The sequence below is a fragment of the Podarcis filfolensis genome, assembly GCF_964270895.1.
Source record: "Podarcis filfolensis genome assembly, chromosome: 3".
NCBI classification, from domain to species: Eukaryota; Metazoa; Chordata; class Lepidosauria; order Squamata; family Lacertidae; genus Podarcis; species Podarcis filfolensis.
This window is the reverse complement of record NC_139606.1, coordinates 46,791,760-46,814,749: the sequence shown is the minus strand read 5'-3', so window position 1 is coordinate 46,814,749 and position 22,990 is coordinate 46,791,760. Positions and strand designations below refer to the sequence as shown.

Below are 22,990 nucleotides of genomic sequence, written 5' to 3'. Positions count from 1 at the left end.
CGAGCAAGAGTTTGCTCCAGGCAAACAAACCCTGCAGGCTTGGGGAAGGAAAATAAAACGCAGCCCTCCCCCCTTCCAGCTGCAACACTTAAGGAGAGCGCCGTTAATGTCAAAGCGGAAGAAGATCCTCTCGGGGCCTCCGGGTGAGAAAGCAAAAGGGGCCGGGCCTTCAGCGAGCAGGCTCTCCGGCCAATCGGAACGCGCTGCGTCAGCGGTTGCCTCCTCCAGAGCAGGCGCTGTTGCGCGGCTCTGGCGGCGCGCGGGAGTTTCGGGGGAGAGTTGGCGGCTGTTCCGCGAAAGGAAGCGGCAGGCGGGACGGAGGGGGTGATTGACGTGGGAAGCGCGGGAGGCGGCGGCAGGTGAGTGTGCGAGGAGGCGCTGCGGGGGGCGGCAGTTGCCTCTCCCCCCCCCACCTGGCCTTCCCACTCTCAAGCGGGGTTTCACTGGGGGGAAACGGCGGGTCTCTGGGTGCTGCAGGCAGGGCGTGTTTTACTGGGTAAAAAAAGTAAGTGCTTTGGCGCCCAGTGGGACGTATCCTTCTGCATCAGGACTGTACTAGTTCTAAACTTTAACTCTGAATCTGGAAGCTTTCCTCTCCATCCCAGATTAATGCTGCAGATTTATACACCACCGGGGTTGGGAACCTCAGGACCCCGGAATGCAGCCTTCCAAATTTCTCTTGGGACCCTCCCCCCCCATACATCCCTTGCTAGGCCTGCTTTGCACTCTCAGGTGTTTTCTGCGTGACTGGAATGAGCCCTCGACCTCCCTCTTGCCTGGATAGAGGGCAGAAGGGGATTTGTGGGTAGAAACAGCACAAAAGGCCAGTGGTACCTCAGGTTACAGACACTTCAGGTTACAGACTCCGCTAACCCAGAAATAGTACCTCGGGTTAAGAACTTTGCTTCAGGATGAGAACAGAAATTGTGCTCCGGCGGCGGGAGACTCCATTAGCTAAAGTGGTACCTCAGGTTAAGAACAGTTTCAGGTTAAGAACAGTCCTCTGGAACGAATTAAGTACTTAACCCGAGATACCACTGTAATATTCATTCATGCCCATTGCTCTGCCTGCTTTGGGCCTCAGGTCCCACCATTTTTCTCTCAGGAGGAAGTGTGGTCCTTGGGCCTCTGCATATTTCTGTGGGCTAAGCCGCATCTTCTAAGCATTCATTCATTTTTATTCATTAATCTCCTGCATTCAAAAGGATCCCAGAGTGGTTTATGATGAGTGAAACACAGTGAACATCGAAACGTGTACTGAATGAATACTGGTACTGAATACAGCAGCAGACACAGGAAAATCCATACCTCAGTACCTTTAATCTTGCTGAGTACAATAGAGGCTTCTGTGCCACTACAGGAGGGGATTTCACTTTTGGGGTGCCGCTGTGTCACGGCACAGTGAGCCCTTCCTGATGGTGGAAAAGGGACCCTCCACTGATCTCAGGGCTCAGGTCTGAGATCACATACACAAGGGGTAATGTATACCCTACAAAGAAGGGTATACATTAGCATCACCAGGCCGCAATGCGATGCACATATACTGTGCTTGGAAGTTAACCTTGTTGAAATTATCTACCTCTGAAATAGGCTGTTCTGAGTATTTCTTAGTCACCAATGAGGGGAATACAGGCAGCACATGCTTAGGGGCTTGGGTCTTCTTGATTCTATTTTAAAAATGCCTTTTACACCCACCTAATCTCTCTGCAGCCACCATGAATGCAGTGTACAAGCTCCTTTAATATGTTATGTTGCTGAAGGCACACATTCAAAATCAATTGATGTGGATTAGTTTATCTGCTAATATCTATTAGTCTCTCTTTTGTAATCTCAGGTGGTTAGAGGTGAGAGGAGAGCAAGGTGTCCCACATACTGAGTGCATGGTTATGAACGAAGTGGGAATTTTAAGTTTGTGTGTAACTGTGAACATGGAATCAGCATCTACTGCGACAGTGTTTACTGCAACAATGTGAGCCTGTATTTGTGACATCATGCTCTCTATCATTTCAAAAACCCTCTTGAAATTACCTGCACTCAACTAATATAAAAATCTGCCATAGCACCACTATTAGAGATGAAATGATTTGCTAAGTTTATTAGGTGTCTGTTTGTTCATTACAGTGCTGGGCACTTGACTGTACACAATACACAATTTCCCACTCTTTGTTTTGAAATTACTGATTTGCCAACAATAAGTAAATATTAGAAAATAAATTATAAACAGATGGTTTATTTATTATCCTTGCTTTGTAGTTAACACTTGCATGATAATGTTAATCACAATTGTGCCTAAGAGATTTTACTTGTAGCTTGATTTTCTTGTGATAAATTGATATTTTCTGATTGTACACATACAAAAGACACTGGAGGAAAGAAGAAAAAACATTTCTAAATGCACTATACATTACTTATCAGACTTCATAAGACGAACCTGGCTGGATCAGACCAGAAGCCAATTAAGTCCAACATGGTTTCCACAGTGGCTGACCAAATGCCTATGAGAAGTGCCTGAACAATATGTAAACACAATGTCACTGTCCTTTTTGTGTTTCCCAGCAGCTAGTATTCAGAGACATACTGCTTCTAATACTGGGAATAATTTATAAGAATCATAACTAGTAGCCACTTACAGACTTAATCTCCTTGAAGTTATCTAGTTCCCTTTTATAGCTATCCAAGTTGACAGCCATCAATATGTCTTGTATTGGCAAATTCCGTAATTTAATTATGCACTGTGTGAAGAAGAGCCACCCATTCTTGTTTCAGCTAATCTTAAATTGAGACGTGTTCCTTTTGTTTATTTTGGCTGTACTCTTTATTTGTACACGTGCCTAGGATTGAACCTAGGTTTATGTAGACATGCCTAGGATTGCGCTGTAAAAGAACTACACGCAATTGGATTCAATATGACTTACTTCTAGGTAAGGCTGCTGCCTTAACCAGATAAACAAATTATAGAGGGCCTTGTAGCTTACAATTAGTATGTATATGTGATTGCACCGAACAAGAAAAATTTGGCAAGATACAAATACACTCCATGTTTAAGATTAAAATTATATCTAAAAGGCTTAAGAAAATAAAGGGTTTTTCCTGGGGATGAAAAGACAAAGCCGTTGTCCAGCAGACCTCTGGAGAGAGCATTCCACAATCATGTCTAGGGCTCTAATTGTGTAGTCTGGTCTTGGTGGCTATATTATGCTAGAATTGCTAGTTTTATTAATAGAGAACCTTTTCTTGAGGTGCTTTTAAATGTTATTTATTGTATTTTATATAAACTGCTGTGGGAAGCATTTTAATTTTGAAAGGGAGTATATAAATTTGTTAAACACAAAAACCCACACCCAGCTTTCTGGGGTACCACCACCAAGAAAGCCCTCTCTCTGGATCTCAGTTGGTCTCACCACAAATGGTGGGGCACCAACAGAAGGTCTTCCACAGAATATAAGTTATCCTTTTGAACCTTATAAATTCTTTGCATACTCAGTGTCCCATTAGGAATTAATGAGGAAACATTTCATAAGTTTTGTTTCCTTATAAACGTTGGGATGCTCCCCAGTTTGAAAACTTACTGCTATTTGGGATATCAGTGGACATTTAGTTGCAAGCGATGTTTCTAGCTTGGCTTCATATTCTAGTTCTGTAGCCCAAATGTAATTGTGACAGTTTCACATTTAGAAAACAGAACAGACACAAAACATGTACTTTGTTACTTCAGAGAGAAGTGTGAACAATGGATGAAGATTTCAGTGCTCCCTCGGCGCCTTCATCACTCACTGAGAGCTTAGAGATGGCTATGGAAGTGGAGAGACAATGCGCCAGACTCCTCTGTTTCTCCTGTGCATCAGACACCACAAACGGAGGGAAAAGCTTTTCTGCTGATTCTTATTTAGCAAGTGGGTCTCTTAAGAGGTATGTAAAACTTAAAAATGTCACCCTTGGGCTTTTGTCTTGAAAATACTATTGGGCAGGCTTGACTTTACTAAGAATGTTTCAGTGGCATAATTACTTTGAGTAGTATTAAAATCCCCTGTGTGTGAGTGTGTTCAGGACTGAGAGTTTAGAATGTTTAATTAGTTTCTTCTAACAGCTGCTGTGTGCCACAATGATCCCATTAGTGTCTTCGACTTTTGTTTGAATAGAGGGTATGGGAGCTCGTTCATACGTTACTGACGTAGCATAGCTTGATGCTGAAAAAACAGTTCCGTTTCGGCTTTTTGTTGCAGTGGTAATAAATTCAGATGCTGATCCAGTGCCAGTGACACAACAGAACTGCAGTACTGGTCTTGAGAAATGATTGGGAGTTCTAGGTGTCCTATGCAAATGGTGCATGGATACATTACTAGTACAGGGTCTTAACACAGGGCAGAAATATGTAACAGCAGCATCATGTTAGCAATACTTTAGAGCAGCTAGTGTTCCTTATATCAGCCCAAGATTAAGGGACTAGGGCAAGTTGTAGGGTTTTGTGCTCCTTCTCCATTCTGGCTCACGTTTTTTCCATTCTGTGCTATGATTTCACCAAGGCTTTCATCAGCATCAGCCAGAGCCAGGGCTTGCGGTTAACCAGGATATGAAGCTGACTTCAAAGCAGAACCTGCTTTGTTGAGTTACATTGGTGCCAACACAGGAGTGTGCATATGTGTGTGGGTCAGCAAGTGTCAGTGGTATAGATAGTGGATAAGGGGTCGTGATCCCATGACAAAATAATACTAGTTCACAAGTTGGATATATGTAGGACATCCTTGGGAGGAGCTTTCTGGGTGTGGAGGGACATGGGGAATGCCACCTGAATTTCAGTAATAATGGTATCCCCCTATGTGCTTTCTTTGGTACTGTGGGGCCTGTTCTGCACTTTGGTAGACCAGGGAATTAAGGGCAATGAAACGGGTAGATGACAGCTAGAGTGCAAGCAGTGAAAGATGTGCTGCAAAGCTGCCTGAGCAGGAGTGAAACAATATAATCTTGGAAGGAGGCCCACTTCTTTGCACCAGTCGCATCCTCAAGTAGCCATTCAAGTTGAGCTTTTTCATTCACTTCTACTCCAGAGCGTTTTGCCAGCTTCAGCCGTTTCAAGATCGGGATAACCAGTCATTCATGTACTTGTAACCTCCAGATTGGATTACTGCAATACATTCTATGTGGGGCTGCCCTTTATGTTTGTTTGGCAGCTGCCTCTGATGCAAAATGTGGTGGTTCAACTGCTCCCTGTTAAATTGCTGTTGTATGAATTGCACTAGCTGCCAATTAGCAGGTTAAGTTCAAGCTGCTTGTCAAAAGGGTATACAAAGCCCTATGCAGTTTGGGACCAGCAGGCCTAAAATACAGTCTCACCCCTTATATACCCAATTGATCACTGCTCTGCAGGAATCGGGTCTTTAATGTGGTGGCAACTGTCCTTTGGAATTCCTGTCCGTTGTATATTAGGCAGGCACCACCTCTGTTGTCTGTTCTATGGCTACTGGAAACCTTCGCCTTTCTGCAAGCCTCTTAAGTGGATATCTTTATCCCAGTCTGCATCTGTATTGGAACTGTGTTTATATATGAAATTGCTTTATATTATTTTATATAGGGAACATTTTAAAATTGTTTTTACACTTTTCTTGTCTTATGGTTATAACTTTTATTTTTTATATATTTGTTATATTTTTTGTTTTAACCTTTGTGGGGACCGTATGATAAAGGGCAGGTAAGAAATCTAATAAAATAAATAGCATTTTAAGAACCTGTGAATAATGCTGCCTATGTTTTTCAGGGTTTTGCTGGGGCTGGATCCTTTTCCAAATGACTATGAAGAAGACATCATAGAGTTATTTGGTTTCCAATGGGTTACCGAAACTGCTTTAGTTGAGTCTTGTACACTTCTCTTTGGATTATTTAGGTATGGTTTTTTTAGTATATTTATCTCTATAGCATGTAGTCATAAGTATACTGAGCCAAATTATTGTCCTCTAAATATACAGCACTTTTGGAGAGTGGATCTGAGGGCATTGTTAGGGTCTTTCGAACATATAACATTACTTTATTATTGTGGTACATTGTTGCTGAATCTTGGGAAATGGCCGTGCTGTTGCTTGTGTCGCACAAACACTTAAAAAAAAAAGTTCTAATTGAGTAAACATGCATAAGTCACACTAAATTCAATGAACTTTCTGGTAATTGTGCTTAGCATTACATTTACAAGCTTGTTGTTGTTGTCAGTGCAAAATGGCTGCAATCTCCACAGCCAGGACAGGCTTCCAGGTGAACTCAGCAACACAACATCAGCATAGTGCTAGTCCTGTCAGTGTGAAAACATGCATTGCAGCAATGCCCACAGCACAGAGTGACTTAACAATGTAGCATCCCCACCAGTCATCACATGGTTCACAGTGCAGGCTAGGGCAGAACCATGTCACTTGGCAACAGCACCACCAACCAGGGCACTGCATTCAGACAGAGCATCACCAGCTCTTCATGCAGAAGGCCCCAACTTTAATCCCTTGCATCTCCAGTTGGGGTGTGAAAGGCCCTGGTCTGAGATCCTGGAGAACCACTGCCCGTTAGTGTGGACAAGGCTAAGCTAGATGAACTAATAGTCTGATTTGGTATAAGGCAGCTTCCTACGTTTCTATGGCTTTAAGATCTTTGGGGGAGACCCTTCCTAGCATCCGACGTCCAACAGCTGTACATTAGCTGTACATTAGCTGGTGGCATGGGCCTTCTCTGTGATAGGGCCCTAATTGGGAAACAGGCCACCCTGTGAGGCAAGGCGGCCCAACTTTTCATAACAAGTGGGCAGCAAGAATACTTCCACACGGAACCAGAGGATCACGCACTGCCTTTGGCTTTGCTTGAGGGAGCAAGGCCAAAATTTGACATCACCCCCAGCCCTTGCACTGCCTTCCCAACGTCCCAAAGCAAGGCTCCGGACATTGGGAAAGCAGCTCAAAGGCTACCAGGGTAAGGGGGCATCAAATGTTGCCGAGGGCCGCCCAAAAAGGCCTCAAGGGCCACATGTTAAACCACCCCGCTCTTAGGTATGCCTGTTGCTGACTCTTTTTTCCATTTTGATGCCAGCTTATTTGCTTTTAATTCTTTCAGCCATTTGCAGGTTATTAGCTTTTCAGCCTCAGGCTAATGTCGCCACCCTGCGGTTTTATAGGTTGCATTTATGTTTTTATATCTACTCTCTTGTTTGTTTATTGTTTTGTGTTTTAAATTGAGCTTCACTGTACCCTGCCCTGAGATCATTTCCAGTGAAGGGTGGTTATAAACATCGTATTATTGGGCATTGCCACATCATATGATGCAAAAGAGGGTGATACGCAGGGGAGAACTGAGAAGTAGACGGATGCTACTTAACGATTCTGCTACTCCAGGAATAGCCACTCATGCCCTCTAGATGTTGTGCACTACAACTCCCATAATTCCTTACTCTTGGCCATGATGCTGGGCTAGATCGAAAGTGTCGTCCAAAACAAATGAAGGGCACCACATTGGCTAGCCCTACTCTACTCATCTACCTTGCAAATTTATTCTCTCCCCTCACCAAACCATTTTAAATATATTTTCTCCTCAGGAAAGTTCTGGAAACCAGCCTGGCTGAGAGAAAAATAGGCTTGAAGAGGGAGGGATTTTTTTAAAATGAGAGAATCTATGGTCACTGTGATAGAAAAGCATCCCTTCCTCCTGCCTTCACTTGTCATTTTTCCAACCCTACCCTGCATTCATGTTATATTAACATGTGTTTGGGAACAGTTTACTGATCCCTGCTTGTGGCTGGTTGCAGCTACATTATGTGGCCCATACCAATTACAGGATGAGATCATGGGGTTTACATTGATGCCTACCAGTTTTTGAAACATTGCTACTTCTCTCTTGGTAGTCATGGGGCCTGTGGGTTTATTGGTTCTTGTGTATGGGGTTCATTTCACAAATTGCATTTGCCCCAAAGTGGAATATAATATTTTCCTCTAGTTCTAGTCTTGACCATAGCTATCTATTTAGCATCTGTATTACTGTTAGATGAGGCTACACTTCAGAATAGTTTGACATTTGAAAATTGCATCCAGTGCAGAATGGATCTGCCTGCTTATTAACTGGCATTTCCTGTAAAAGGCACCTTACTCCTGTTCTGTATGATTAGCTGTGGCTGTCAATTTTTTTTTTTAGCAAAGCCGGGGATTCAGGCTATACCACAGCCTGGTTATAAAAAGTTGCTTAACCTTTTGTTGAGTATGTTGTCTCCTTTTGTAGCAAGTAAATTTAATAGCCCCCGGACAATGTGACAATCAGTGCCAAATGCTAAATAACTTTAGTGAAATTTTCTGTTGAAGATACGGAGCCGTACTTAAGATCAGAAAGCATATATAGCCAATGCCACATCTAGAGTTGGAATTGCATTTTTCTGATGCTTTAGCTCTTATCTTAAGCCTATGGTGGGGAACCTTAGGGGCTGACTGGGACCATCAAATCCCCTCTGTATGGCTGTCCCTCTCTCCGGACCACACCTCTCACCAGCTTTGCTCTACACCCTCCTGAGGTAGCTAGAATGTGTCATTGAACTGTAATACTACCTCTTGCTTGCCTGGGTTGGGAGATTATATAGATGTGTTTTACACACACACTACTTCTTCTTCTTCTTACTCATAACTGAGTAAGATTATCTTCCATGAACACGGTCTTAACAGTGAGTCCATAAGTGACTGTGGAGGACAATTCTGGATCCACAGGTCCTTCCACAGTAAGGACATAGGTTTCCAGGCCGGGGTTGATCACAGTGAGGGTTTGCCAAATGTGCCTTTCAGTAGGTGACCAGTAGATTCATATCTGCTGCAGCCTTCATCTGTCTTCACAGCTGTTGTAACATACCACTTACTATCTTCTGCCAGTTCTGCCATTGAGGACTTCTTGGATCATTCTTTGTCTAGCTCCTCCCCTTTGACCTTACCATCTTGGGTGACCCTGCTGGGAATACAAGACTCCCGACGGCTTCACTCACAAGGGTCATAGGAACGTGCAAGCCCACTCATTATGACAAGGTGATGATCCAGCAAGTGACCATCACACACACACACACACTTTTGCCTGGTTAGAATGTAGTTTATTGTACAAAGCCAAGAGCCACATCCATTCTCCCAGCATCACTTGCAAGCAGCCCTCTGGAAATTGTCCATGAGGAAATGAGGCCCTGAGGCAAAAGCAAAAACAAAAAAACCACCCCCCATCTCTATCTTAAGCTAAGGCAAATATAGACTTCCCTTGTAGTTTCTTCAAATCTCTTGTTTATTTCCTTTGTTGTGTTTCAGCCTGCCATACATTAACATAGTTCTGGTATTCCCATACTCTCTGTTAGTTAAACCAGGAATAAGCACTAACAAACTCTTTTATGTGGAATTATCATTATCTGTAGGAGGTGATCAAGGGATCAGGCAGAGCATGCAAATTGGCTTGATTATTTTCAGTTTTTTATGTATCTTTTGTTTCAACTGTTAGTCGATTTACCCCCAAGAATGAAGAAGCTGTTGGTTGGTTTTGATGAAAGAACCCGATTTTAGATTTCAAAATTTTGTTGTTTGCATGTGCTTTCTTTGTTGATAGGCAACAAATATACAAATTGGAAAACCTCATTCCACCAAGTTTATCTGACTTTGGTAAGTTTTTTTTAATGCCTTGTTTGTGCCTTGCTGTATATTTTTAACAATAAATATTATGTTTATTTATTTATTTTAAACGGAACCTGCCCCTTCCCCTTCCTCCAGTATTCAAAACTTATGAACTATACACAATTTCGATGCACTGACTTAATATTTCTCGTAAGTGAGTCCTATTAAAAATTGCTAACCTTTAAAAGAAAAACTGTGTTATTGTAACAGCCATAATAACCCAACTGGGGGGGGGGTCACAATTGGCTTTGTCATTGTCCTCACCCACGGGTAGTGGATCACTTGGTTAAAGTGATGACAAATGCTTGGACACAAAGCGTAGCCATCCTTTTGCATAATGGATAAGCAAAGGACATCGTCAGTTGCACCACATTGCACATTTTGAGTTGGCAGCCATAAAACATGGTCTTTAAAAATGTTTTGAAAGGTGCATGCCAAAACCCAAAGCTCTTTGAAGCATTTATGTGCACATGGATGTACCCTGTCCTGGGATTGTTTATGAAGAAGGGCAAGATAAACATATTTTAAATAAATAAAGAGCAAGCATGAAACAGATTTACTGCTCTATACACAGGAAGATTTTTGTCTACAGTTTCCCATGCACATCCATCAGTGCAAAAATAACTGAGGGAGGATCAATCCCTACTCATGCATTTAAGCTGATGGATCAGGACCAGCAAATCTGAAGCATCAGATGAACTACAACTTGTTTCCTCTGATTCCATTTTAGCTTTCTGAGGTTCTTCTGTTTCCATCTTTTGTATGGAATTTCTTTCATTAAGGTACAGTTCTGACATTGTGTATACATCAGTGCCACTTTAAATAGTGAGCTGTCAGTATGTAGTAACATAACCATCCTAGTAGTGTTTTCCATGTCACAGTAGATCTCTTGGGTATTTTATAAAGGCATGATGTGTGTACTAAGCTGCTGCATGTAAACAGCTTCTTTGCAGAAAGGTTTCAAACAGTTGCCATGTGGCCGCTGATTATTTCCCCATATGTGTTAATGTTGTTGTCTATAACTCTTTAATTTTATTTAGATTGAGTGCCCACATGACGTGATAGAAATTATTTATTCCTGTTAGTGCAAGTTGATTATAAAAAATACAAATGAACAATGTTTCCCTTTCAGTTTGGGGAAAATGGGTTATGTCAATGCAGCATACCTGAAATCACACATTTCTAATTTCTGCCTTGGTTTCAGGTCAGGCTGCAGAGCTTCACTGGGAAGCCCAAAACATCAGGCAGCAGTGCATTCAGTTCCTGCAGTATGTGAAAATGTTCATCTTCAGGTAGGTTGTCAGACACGGTTCCTGTTTAATTTTTGTTTGCATAGTTGGTGCTGCATGATATTACATATTAACATCTTCATTCAGATATCTGGTGCCACACGAAGCAGAAGATGAGTTGCTTCATCCATTTGAAAAGCAGGAAGCACAATTCCCTTCACTACTTGTTGAGGAACTCCATTCTTTGACATTGCACGTTGGACACCTGCATGAACTCTCTAGTTGTGTTCTCGGAGGATTGACTGTTCCGCCACAAGCAAAGGTTTTGACTGTACTTTTTGTTGTTGTTGTTGGCGCATATAGACATTTCTAGTTGGCACATATTATAATTTAAAAAGAGGCATTATAAACTTGCTGGCCAGTTATTATTGCAAGTTCTCTCTTATCATATTGCCAAGAAAGGGACATTTTGTGTATTCCACCAGGGCAGTGTTATAACTTATGGCACTATATTAGCACTAACCTAAGACATGCACCTGAGTTACATCACCTAGTGGGACAGATACTTCCAATATTGTTTAGTAGTGCCACACGGTGATATTTGCATGGTGGCTATATTTCTTGTGATAATGCTAATATGGCAGCGAAATATGGCAGTCACATACGTTTTTGGTAGAATATTTTAAAAGTCCACTCCAAGTAGAACTTAGTTAGATGCAATCTTGTGTTAACATTTTGATAATAAGTTACCCTTCATGCCCCATTATAAAAATTGCAACCCCACATCCAGAAAATGAAAAGTCATTTTGCCTGAACATGCGACATTTAAAACCAGGGGAGGGAGGGGCAGGAGTACAGCCACAAACACACACAGGCAGGTTGCTTTTCAAACCTTTGCCTAGTTAGCCTGATAGTCCTGGTGATGAAGGGTTCCCATTCATAGGAATGTTCTTAAGCTTGTTCAACCAAAGTCTCTTAAAAATATTCTTCAGACCTTCATGCTAATCATGCACTCATCTGAAAAAAGAGCCTGTGAACCTGGGGTTATCGGGAATATTTTTGTGCAATGTTTTCTTTTAATTACAGTTATTTTCCCCATCATGGCATCTGATGCATCTTCATCTAGACATCCACTGGTCATTGTTGGAAATTCTTCATCTTCTTGGTGGAAAGATGCCAAGTAGGTTTTGCCTTTGCAATTCAGATTGTTCTTTTGCATTATTTGTGTGTTGGGGTTCTATGGGAGATGTTAAACTCTTTGGTTCAAAAAGCACATGTGCAAATTATTGGGAAAATAGTAGTCTGGAAAGTAAATCAGCACATTTTTTAAATTAAAAAAATCATTTAAAAAGTCAATTTATCTCTTCACAGCAAAACTCCATTTTTACATCAATTTAAATGACAATATATCTATCCACAACTTATTTTAAACCAATTAAAGCGTATTATTTGTCCTATTGATTTCAGTGGAATTTCTGATCTATTTCTGCATGTGGGCGCTCTTAAGCTCATCTTTTGGCTAAGAACCCCTCACTTGTGTTAGTCTTTCAGTACAACCCTAAACCAAATCTATTACTTGAAAGCAAAAGTTAGTCTTTAGTGTTCTTAAATTCATTTAAAAGGCTGGCAACCATGTGTACACACTTGGCCAAGCCAGCAGGCCCCTGTGCAAATTGACAAGATATTCAGTAAGCCCTTGCTTATTGTCCCTTGGACATCCTCCCATTGTGTTGGGAGTGAGTTGAAGTGGAGAAGAAACCAGCAGGTTGTAAGGCAAATCCAAAAGCAATGTTCAGCAAGCAAAAGGCTTCCATTCCAGTGTGCTGGTACCCTTCCAGTACAAAATGCAGGTCATTTTATAATGGGAGCCTCTAAATTTTCTCCCCATTTACTGCTGAAAGAGTGCATTTCCCTGCCTGTGGAAGGTCCTGCCCTCGAAAATATTGTGCAGTGGGGTGGGAAAAGACAAATACATTCTGTGGTGTCTGTAATTTGTGGAAGGACACGGCTTAGTGGTAGAACATCTGATTTGCATGCAGAAAGCCTTTGGTTCAATATCTGGCATGCCCAAAAGGAGTTGGAAGAGACATCTTGGAATGCCTCACATGTTCATTGTAGATAATGCTGAACTAGACTGACCAATGGCATGGCTCAATATAAAGCAGTTTCCTATGTTTGTAACTACTCTAACCTAGGAAAGTATTTCTACCTCAAACTGGAGAAATTGCCCCTCGACTATGTAGAATTTCTCAATTCTGTTTGTGAATAAACTGCAAACAAAGTACTGCAATACATATCATTGCTTTTATTCCTTGAATTGCTTCCATGCCGCTGCAACAATGTATAAAACTGCTTTATTAACACTCGCCCCTGGTCAAATGGGGTAAAAGCTGTATACAGTCATACCTCGTGTTGCGTCCGCTTCATGTTGCGTCTTTTCGCGTTATGTCCCGCGGCAACCCAGAAGTACTGGAACTGGTTACTTCCGGGTTTTGCCATGTGGGCAGAAGCGCCAAATCGCGCTGTGCACCTGCGCAGACGCAGTGCTTCTAGTTGCAGACATTTCATGTTACGGACTGGCCTCCGGTACAGATCCTGTCGGTAACACGAGGTACCACTGTATGTTGTCAGAGCAGCATGGAGAAACCACATCATTATGATTTTGGCTGAATTAAACATACATTTTAAAATTTCCTTTACCTGCTGCAAAGCACAATGTCAGAAAACTAAGGACAAATTTGGGGTAATCCCCCCCCCCCCAGTTAACGTTTCCTTAAAAGAACATAAAAAAGGATGACTTGCTTTTCTTTGCTCAAATAAAGTGAAAGTATGTATGCATGTCTATGTCTGTATTCATAAAGTCAATATCAAAGCACGAACTTCCTTCATTTCCTTTTTATTTTCTAGGGCAAACAGTGTATGCTCACAGGTTCTCAAATTTAACAGGTGAAAATTTAACCAATATCAGTTTGTTTGAAGAACATTGTGGAAACCTCTTCTATGATCTGATAAGTTTGGCAGCTAACAGGTATACAAAGGTATAATGATCATCTTATTTTGTACTGTTGTACGAGTGTTGCATAGCTGGTTCTTTAAACTAGACAGTAAAAGGAGTTTCCTATCTGAATTTAGCTTTTCATCAAATCCTTATATTTTAGCTTGTATGAAAAGACTATATCATTTAAAGACTCTTGGTTAGGAACTGTTTATTCACCTCTACTTGCCAGCTGAATGAGGAAATAATTTTGAGGTGTATTTTTGCCCTGAGTTGAAATATGCACTGTATTAAAGACCATAAGTAGCAAAAACTGCTGTAAATTATACAAAGTTGTAAAAACAGCAAAATTGAAGAAACTGTTTGAAATCACAGAATTTAGCTTTCCATGGCTTCTAATTCAGATTGTATGTAAACATATATATTTGTAAGTATAGTATTTTAAAACACTTTTCTACTGCCCTTCATCAGATTTGATTCCCTGCCATATTTGTGTGCCAATGCAGTTTAAATTCTTAAGTATTAGTGTTATCATTATTTTTATATATTTCTAAGCATTCCATCCCCAAAGAACAATTGAGAAAGTGGAAATAATGTTACCATTAAGATCACTTGTTTGTTAACACAGTTTGTTGTTATTTAGTTGTTATTTTACTTTGTATTTTAGCAATCTTATCCTTCTATGAGAACATATTTCTAAGTACTGTATCCGAAGAAAGCTTTGTTTGGAAGACTTTTAATATGCCCTGTTTCCTTTGCCAATCTGCTACCTTCACAAGTTCCAGACAGCAAAAAGCTTATTAATAACTTGGGTGATAAAAACATTAACCAATAGAAAATACACCCTTGCAATTGTGTAAAGGCCAGTCTAGCGTGGCATGTAACAGCAAGCAATATATAGCTAAATATAATGCAAAATAATGTGAAACTTTTTTTTTTTAATTCTGAAAATAAATGGGAGTGGTATCTAGTTGCTGTATGTGGCTACAATACCACCTGCTGGTGGATCAAGGTAAAAGCCACTTGATTAAAGATGGCAGACTAACAACTCATGAAATAGTACATTGTTTCAGAACAGAGGTAGTGATTTTGTTCTATCATGTGTTTCATTAGGGCAGTGCTGTTTGTTCAGCACAGAGTTTGCACTGGAAATGTGAGAGCTTTAGGTAATTTGTATAGCGCTTCTTAAATCTAAAATTAGCACACTTTGCTCTGAAGGTGCATTATGCTCTGTAGAGTTTCCTTCCTAGCATGTATGTTTTGGTTTGCAGCCTCGGTGTATTAGTAAGGTGAAAAAGCTCTTCATGAATCCTTTCACAAAAAGTAACAGCTATTTGTGGGGTATGGCTTGTGTCCAGTTAGAGGCATAAATGCATCCCACTGCTGTTGGTGAATTGAGATATGAACCCAGCTGCCAATTCTCATCTGTTAGGGAGTTTTTAGGAAGAAATAGATAAATATTTTATCTTTTTTTTAAAAAAAAAAACCCCTACTAGGTAGCAGGGGAAAACATAACTTTTATCACAGACTCTTTTAAAAATATTAATTTCCTCTTTAAAAAAACCACAACCCTCAATATTCAAAGTATGTTCCACTTTTTGGCTTATTTAATCCTTTGACATTTAGAGTTACCGTACTTTTCCATGTATAAGATGAGGGTTTTTTTACTCTAAAATAATGTTAAAAAACGGGGGTCGTCTTATACATGGATAGTTCAGAGGGGGGACAGGTGATTGGTTGCACCCGCAAGCTTGTCAGCGGTGATCTGGTGGGTGATTGGTGGCTGCGGCAAGGGCTGCTTTGGATTGGCTGCCGCTGCGGTAATTGGGTGGGTGATTGGTGGCTGCTGCAAGGGCAAATTTAGATTGGCTGCCGCTGTGGCAATTGGGCGTGTGATTGCCGGCTGCTGTTGTTGAGCGGGCAGACGCTTGTTGGCTTCTGCAACATGAGCGATTGTCAGCGTTTGTCAGATGGGTTTGTGATTTTCTGCATCCCCCCCTCCACAAAAGCTCCGCAACTATGGGCAGTCCTCCCCCCCCTAAAAAAGCTCAACAGCTCTGGGCCATCTCCAATTTTCTTAAATTTGAGTCCCCAAAAATACATGGGGGCGTGTTATACATGGAAAAATATGGTGTTTTAATGACAATATCTTAGCTATTTCCTGCAGTGAATATTTCTAAAAGTGTTCATATGTTAAATTCCACTATTTGCTCTGAGGAAATTGTTTGTTCATCGCAGGTAAGGCCCTCTGAAGCTCTAACTAGTCACCACTACCCTTGCACATGTATAAAGGAATTGTGGATTTTGCTTATTCATCTGCTCAATCACAGAAATAAAGGATCCCTTACAGAGGTAAGACTCGTTGCATGACTAGCATGGGTAATATTCTATGAAAACAATTGCATTTGAAACATTCAGATATTCGTAGATGGATGAACAAATGTCCCAAACTATTTTATGTACCGTAAGTCTTCTTTTACACTTGGTTCCATTCTCAGATAATCTGTAAAGGGGTCTGTGTTCCTTGACAGGCAGAATGTGGGGCAGGTGGGCATGGTTTGGGCCAAACTGCCTTACAGGGCAAATTGGTACTTGTGCCAGGTCTAATCAGGATCCTGGGGCAATGGTTCCCCATGTCTGATTTAAAAGGATCACTTTGAGAAGCGCAGCAAGTGATGCATATCAACTTCAGAGTCTACTAACGGTTGTCTACAAGCTGGTAAAGGAAAGCAGCAACAGGAAAATTATTGCAAGAGATGGACAGGGTGACTGGTATGTGTGTGCACTACATTATAAAATTGAACTTTTTTAAAAAAAGCTGAGTGGCTTTCTTTTCATTGCAGTCTTTTTGGAGCTGTTTGAATAACATTCTAAAGGATGTATTTGGGAAAAAGAGGGATACAGAAGCAGTATCTGCCTTCAAATCAATTCCATGCAAGGACCCCCTGACTTTTTGTTGGTGGCTTATAACTCACTTGGCATTACTTCACCATGTTGACCGCAATGGGAATGTAGATGAAAAGGTAGGTTTGTTTTTACTGCTTTCTAAATCCTCTCATAGATTTTTAAATGTTTACTTAGGCCTTGTACCATACATAGATTTTTGGCACACATGCTGAGAATGTTTGCATAGTGAGTTTATACCTTAAAAAGTTATTCTCTTTTGTGATAGGGTAAAAAAGAAGAAGAACCAGGATTCCTCTCTCCCAATCCCCACCTACCTACATGTTTGGTTTTTTTTACCTAGTCTCTCATGACATTAGTTAGCGCTCAGGATCCTTACAAATACTAAGTCTGATATGGAACTGATAAAATAGTCCCACAGTATTTCCAGTCTACACAGGATTGAATTAAAAGTGTTTGTTTGTTTCTTTACCTCCATGCCTTCTCTTGAAGCTGTAACTTATCTCCTACACCTATTCTAACATGAGGGTATGCCTGGCATGTGATAAACATATCTCATTGAACTGAGGAGACTGTGCTACCTTTCAGCTTAAAAAAATAAATCACTGAGCTGCTGCCAATGAAATTTGGGCTGTTTACTGATTATTCTGAAAAAAGTTCCCAGCTCTCCAACTTCTGTCTCCTAACCCTAGACCTTGACAGAAAACCAACCTTTGGGGGCCAGGTGGGCACATTTTGAAATCTGAGATACTTTCAAAGAAAACAGCTGGTTGGTTTAAGGTGGGTTTTCTTTTATTTTTTTAGGAAGGTGGAGTGTAAGGTTTTATAAACTAGATTCCTGTAGCTCTGGGAGAAGATATGCAGTATGGTACTAGTGGCGAGTTGGAAGAGATGGAATTTAAATAGGAAAGTTTCTGTGTCAATAAGAAAGTATGAAGCCTTTTTTAAAACTTAAAGAAGAGAACATATAGATCATATGTATCTTTCCTCAGCTACAAAATAGTCCACATTATCGTATCCTTAAAGGCTACATTCATAAATGTTTAAAACCAAATAGAATAGTAATATTACCACTTTTGAACATTGCAGGGGTCAATTTTAACGCTGCTCTGGGCTACTGAAATAGAGTCAGAATGACTTCAAGCTAAACATTCTTGCCTTTGAATTGTCTAAAATGACTACTTTGTAAGATATGCAAAGAGTGGTTTCCAGCTGAGCAGCTTAGCAGCTCAACAGGTGAGCCAGAAGAAGAAACTAGTTTTCTCCTGACATTGTTAAAAAGAAATACTACCCATATACTTAAAAGTTGTAGTCCAAGTTATGATTCTTTTACTAAACATGACAGAAGAATACAAAATGATCTTCCAAGCCCCTGGCTCCAGACCATACATGTGCTGTTTTGCACAAATAATAGTATAAATCTCTTTCTTAGACTGCAATGCTGTATGTAGTGTGAGAGTGAGAGTGGGGTGTTCTGGAATTGCTTGCATACCTTTTTTGTGTTTCAAAAGGCAAGGCTTCTTTTATCAAAATGAGCAAGCTGAAAGTGGGATATGGCAAACTGTTGACAATAATTTTCAATATGTCTTTGGTCTATTGGCTCAGAATTGTTTAATAAAGAACTTGTGAACTGCTTCATTGTCCTTGATTCGGGTGCCAGAAAGCTTTTCTTCACTCTTCGTAGACCATTACAGCTTATTACAGTGGTACCTCGGTTTACAAATTTAATCCGTTCCGGAAGTCCGTTCTTAAACCGAAACGATTCTTAAACCGAGGCGTGCTTTCCCTAATGAGGCCTCCTGTCGCCTGTGCCCTTCAACCGTTCAGATTCCATTCTTAGACTAAGGGAAAGTTCACAAACCGGGACACTACTTCCGGTTTTGCGGAGTTCGTAAACCGAATAGTTCTTAAACTGGACTGTTCTTAAACCAAGGTATCACTATATACATTAAACAGGGGAAGTCTTGTAACCCACTCCCATGAAATTACTTGTGCTTAAGGATGGCTAGAACTAACTAATGGAACCAAATTTCGTATGTTGGTTGTGGTGTTGTAGAAAGATAGATTTTGATAGCTACGATGCACATTATCAAGTTGCAGCTGGTCTTGTCAGTGCCAGATTTACGTATAAGCTAAACAAGCTATAGCTTAGGGCCCCACTCTCTTGGGGGCCCCTAAAAAATTTAAAGGGGGAAAAACTGGATGTACATTTCCAAAATATAAGATAAAAAACAAATAAAATAAAACCTACTGTCAGGGGTTCAGGAGCAGAAGGGACGGATGGAGAGGAATCGGAGGGAGAAGTTAGCGACGATAGCCGACCAAGGTCCCTAAGTCTCTCCAGCGAATCGGAGGATTCACAGAAAGGGGCTCCCGTGGGCAGAGCTGGGGGGTTGCCAAGAGGGGCACCTCAGGAAGGAGGGACCAGAGGGGATTCAGAGAGCAGCAGCTGGAGATCCGGACCAGCTACGCCACCAGAGAGCAGCAGGGGGGAGGAGTTCCAGGCACCAGCGACAGGCAGCTCTCCGGCAGCAGCCACGCCTGCGTCGGAGAGCGAGGAAACGGTAGAGAGGAGGGTCGGAGACAGCGCGCGCGCGCCAAGTTCAAATGTAACAGAGGGAGGCGCAATGAGCAGCCCGGAAAGGGAGCCAGGTCCTAAAGCCCGCCGAAGGGAGGGGGAGGAATCCGAAGGGTCCGCATCCGAGGCATCCAGGAAGGAAGGAACCCCGGGGGGTGGTAGGACCCAGAGGCGAAAGGAGAGACGCAAAAGGTGGAGCAAGGCTAGGGTCTTGAACTGGTGTACAGGAGGCGGAGATTCAGATGGGACTTCGCCGATCTAGGGAATAGACGTAGAGACGCACGCTAAGATTTGGAAATGGAAACTATACTTCAATAAAGACTTTATACCGTTCTACCGGCTAGCGTTGGTCCTTTGTGAGCCGGGACCTAGAGGCAGTCTCTGACAGTAAGTCCCATCTCACAAAGTTTTCATCAGTTCTCTTTGACTCAAGCGGCGTGTGGGGAGCGAAGCAGGGAGGAAAGAGGACTGGTGCCTTGGGAGCTCACAAGAGTCAAGCGACATGTCTACTGAAGAGCAAATTGCTTCCCTGCAAGAAGCGGTAACGCAGCTCAGCGCAGAGATACTCGCCTCCAGGAAAAGAGAGGATGAAGCGGCTGCTGCATGCCGAGATCTCCAAGCCAGGTTGGACGTGCTTACTAAGCAGGCACAAACGGGGTCCAGATCCGAGGGGATCGGGTTGGGGAGGAGAGGAGGCAGCATTGTATCTCACTTCGATGGGAATTTACAGCAGTACCCCAATTTCCGAGCAGACGTGCAGTTTGCGCTGAAACTGCTGGAAAAAGAGTTTAGAGATGAGCAGGAAAAAGTGGGGTTTATCTTGTCTCATTTGCATGGAGACGCGAAAGCATGTCTGCGCAATCTGTGGAGAGATATGGACCCAGCGCTCCAGAGTTCAGCTGCATTCATTAAAGCGATGGATTCTTGCTTTCTATCGAAAATAGACATTGACATTGCCCGTAAGGACATATTTGGGCTGAGACAAGGGAAAGCCAGCGTGAGGCAGTATCACTCCCGCTTTTTTGCATTGGTCAATGCCTTGGGGTGGGACAAGGATTCCCCCCCCGTTAGAGATCTTTATTGGGAAGGATTGAACCCCCAAATCAAGGATGAGATAGCGCGGGGGGAGAGACCCAAAAGCACCCAGGAAGTGGTGGACAGATCGCTCGCAGTGGGGGTGAGGCTGGAGGACCGCCCATGGGACAGAGAAGAAGGGCGTTGGGGACGCACACCAGCCAGAGCGCCCTCCCTCTTGCCCAGGGATGTCGCGCGTGCGCAATCAACGCCTCCGCAAGCAGGGGGGGAGGAGCCAATGGAGATCGGCGGTGCTAGAGCTCAATCAGCCACCAGAGCCTTAACACCGGGAGCAGTCAAAACAAAGCAGCCTAGAGGGAACAGGAAGTGTTACATCTGTGAAAGTCCTAAGCACATGGCGAAAGAGTGTCCCCAGAGGCTCCACAAGCACACTGCAGCTTCAATGACAGTAATGGGAGCAACTCAGCAAAGTGAACCACAGCAGGGAAACGAAGGAGTCTGGCTGGAAACAGAAGCACTGGGGGCCAGCCAGGCGAGTCAGTAAAGAAGTCCCCAGAGATTTTGAAGCCCACGGATCCCCTCCCGCCCAAACCAGTGGTGCAGCTCACCGCATCGCTCCAGCTGCCCAGTGGTCTCACTTTAGAAGTGCCGATTACGATTGACTCTGGCAGTAATGCGGACTTTATCGCACTGGAATTCCTTCAACAACACAACATAGCGCTACTGCCAGCCACACTGCCCCTGAACGTTGTCACAGTGGATGGCAGGGAACTGCTAGGGGGGCAGGTGGTACAGCAGACACCACCTATGGTGATGCAAATTGGGAATCACCGAGAAATAATCAGCTTCAACGTCACCCAATTGTCGGACACGCCAGTAGTTCTGGGAATGAGTTGGCTACACAGGCACAGCCCAGCATTGGCATGGTACCAACGCCAACTGACTTTTGGCTCCTCCTACTGTGCGGAACACTGCATTCTGCCTAGACCAGAAGGGGAGGAGGATGACCCACAGTTACATTTGGGCACGCTGCAAGCAGTACCTCTCAAGTATTCTGAATTTTTGGAGGTGTTCTGCGAGAAGGAAGCGGACAAGCTACCCCCCCACAGACCCTATGACTGCAAGATTGATCTCCTGCCGGGGGCGACGCTGCCAACAGGGAAACTGTATTCCATGTCTGAGGATGAACTGCAGGAACTTAGGGAGTTCGTAGACCACAATTTGAAGCGCGGGTTCATCCGGGAGTCGAAAGCTGTAGGGGGCAGCCCAGTATTCTTTGTGAAGAAGCGAGACACGCCCCAGAAGAGGCTTGTAGTGGACTTTCGAATTTTGAACTCGAAAACCAAGCCCTCGTCCTTCCCCATGCCCAAAATAGACGACCTGCTCGCGACGGTAAGGAAAGGACGCGTTTTCACCAAGTTGGATCTGCGAGGCGCGTACAACCTGATTCGTGTGCGGGAGGGCGACGAGTGGAAGACGGCCATGTTCACACCACTGGGCACCTACGAATACAGAGTTATGCCCTTCGGATTACAAAATGGCTCTCACTGTTTTCAAGCCTTTATGCATCACGTGTTGGCGGGACTCCTTTACAAGAAGTGCGTATGCTTCCTGGACGACATCCTGATATTTTCTGAGTCGCGAGAGGCGCACGAGAGGGATGTCAGGGAAGTTCTGCAGAGACTAAAGGAGCACAGGCTGTACGCCAAGCTGGAGAAGTGCCAGTTCGACGTGACGGAGGTGGATTTCCTGGGCTATAAACTGTCGGACAAGGGGCTCGCCATGGACAGCGCCAAGGTTCGCTCAGTATTGGACTGGAAAAGCCCGCGCAATCGGAAGGAAGTCCAGCGGTTTGTCGGCTTTGCCAACTTTTATCGCAAGTTCATCAAGGGGTTCGCTATGCAAACGGCGGCCATCACCGACACGCTCAGCTCCAAGAAGAAGAAGTTTCTCTGGACGGAGGAAGCGGAGCAGTCCTTTCAGAAACTCAAGCGTCTCTTCGCGTCCGAGGAGCAGCTGCTGCATGTGAATCCCAGCAGACCAATGAGGGTGGAGACAGACGCCTCAGACAGAGCCGTGGGAGCTGTACTGTTGCAACAAGACCAGCAGGGGGACTGGAGGCCGTGCGCCTTCTACTCAAGGAAGCTCAGCAAGTCGGAGCAGAATTACACCATCTGGGACAGGGAGTTGCTAGCCATCCATGCAGCGTTCAAGGCGTGGCGGCACTTCCTTATCGGAGCCAGACACACAGTGCAGGTCCGCACGGACCACAAGAATCTAGAGTACTGGCGCACGGCGAGGTTCCTGAATCAGAGGCACATTAGATGGGCAGAGTTCTTCGCGGACTTCGACTTCAAGATAGAGTACATCCCGGGTGACAACAACATCATGGCGGATGCCTTGTCCAGAAAGCCGCAATACCTCGAGGAGGAGGCACCGTCGGCAGCCAAGCACATTTTCGCACCGGAAGCGTGGGCTTGCGCTTCGGCGACCGTGGATCTGGACGCCGTACGTCGAGCGTTGCAGGAGGACCCCTTCGCGCAAGCCAAGATGGAGGAGGTGCACAAGGGCACGGTGAAGGACGACGAGTTCCAGATCAGAGACG

General features: G+C 43.3%; 1 protein-coding gene across 2 annotated transcripts in view; it reads left to right on the top strand.

The window, feature by feature from the left end:
* The first annotated feature begins 202 nt into the window (after positions 1 to 202).
* The window catches only part of MMS22L (MMS22 like, DNA repair protein), an 84,795-nt gene continuing 62,007 nt past the window's right edge, over positions 203 to 22,990 (top strand). The window contains exons 1-10 of one of the 2 annotated variants that reach the window (XM_083608270.1): positions 203 to 359; positions 3,716 to 3,909; positions 5,753 to 5,878; positions 9,580 to 9,632; positions 10,849 to 10,936; positions 11,021 to 11,195; positions 11,960 to 12,053; positions 13,781 to 13,911; positions 16,107 to 16,220; positions 16,712 to 16,891. In XM_083608270.1, coding sequence (XP_083464396.1) covers positions 3,731 to 3,909; positions 5,753 to 5,878; positions 9,580 to 9,632; positions 10,849 to 10,936; positions 11,021 to 11,195; positions 11,960 to 12,053; positions 13,781 to 13,911; positions 16,107 to 16,220; positions 16,712 to 16,891 — 1,140 coding nt within the window. In that variant the 5' untranslated portion in view covers positions 203 to 359; positions 3,716 to 3,730. Of the gene's footprint in view, positions 360 to 3,715; positions 3,910 to 5,752; positions 5,879 to 6,548; positions 7,017 to 9,579; positions 9,633 to 10,848; positions 10,937 to 11,020; positions 11,196 to 11,959; positions 12,054 to 13,780; positions 13,912 to 16,106; positions 16,221 to 16,711; positions 16,892 to 22,990 lie in introns of those variants that run through there. The other variant, XM_083608271.1, reaches the window with a different exon arrangement.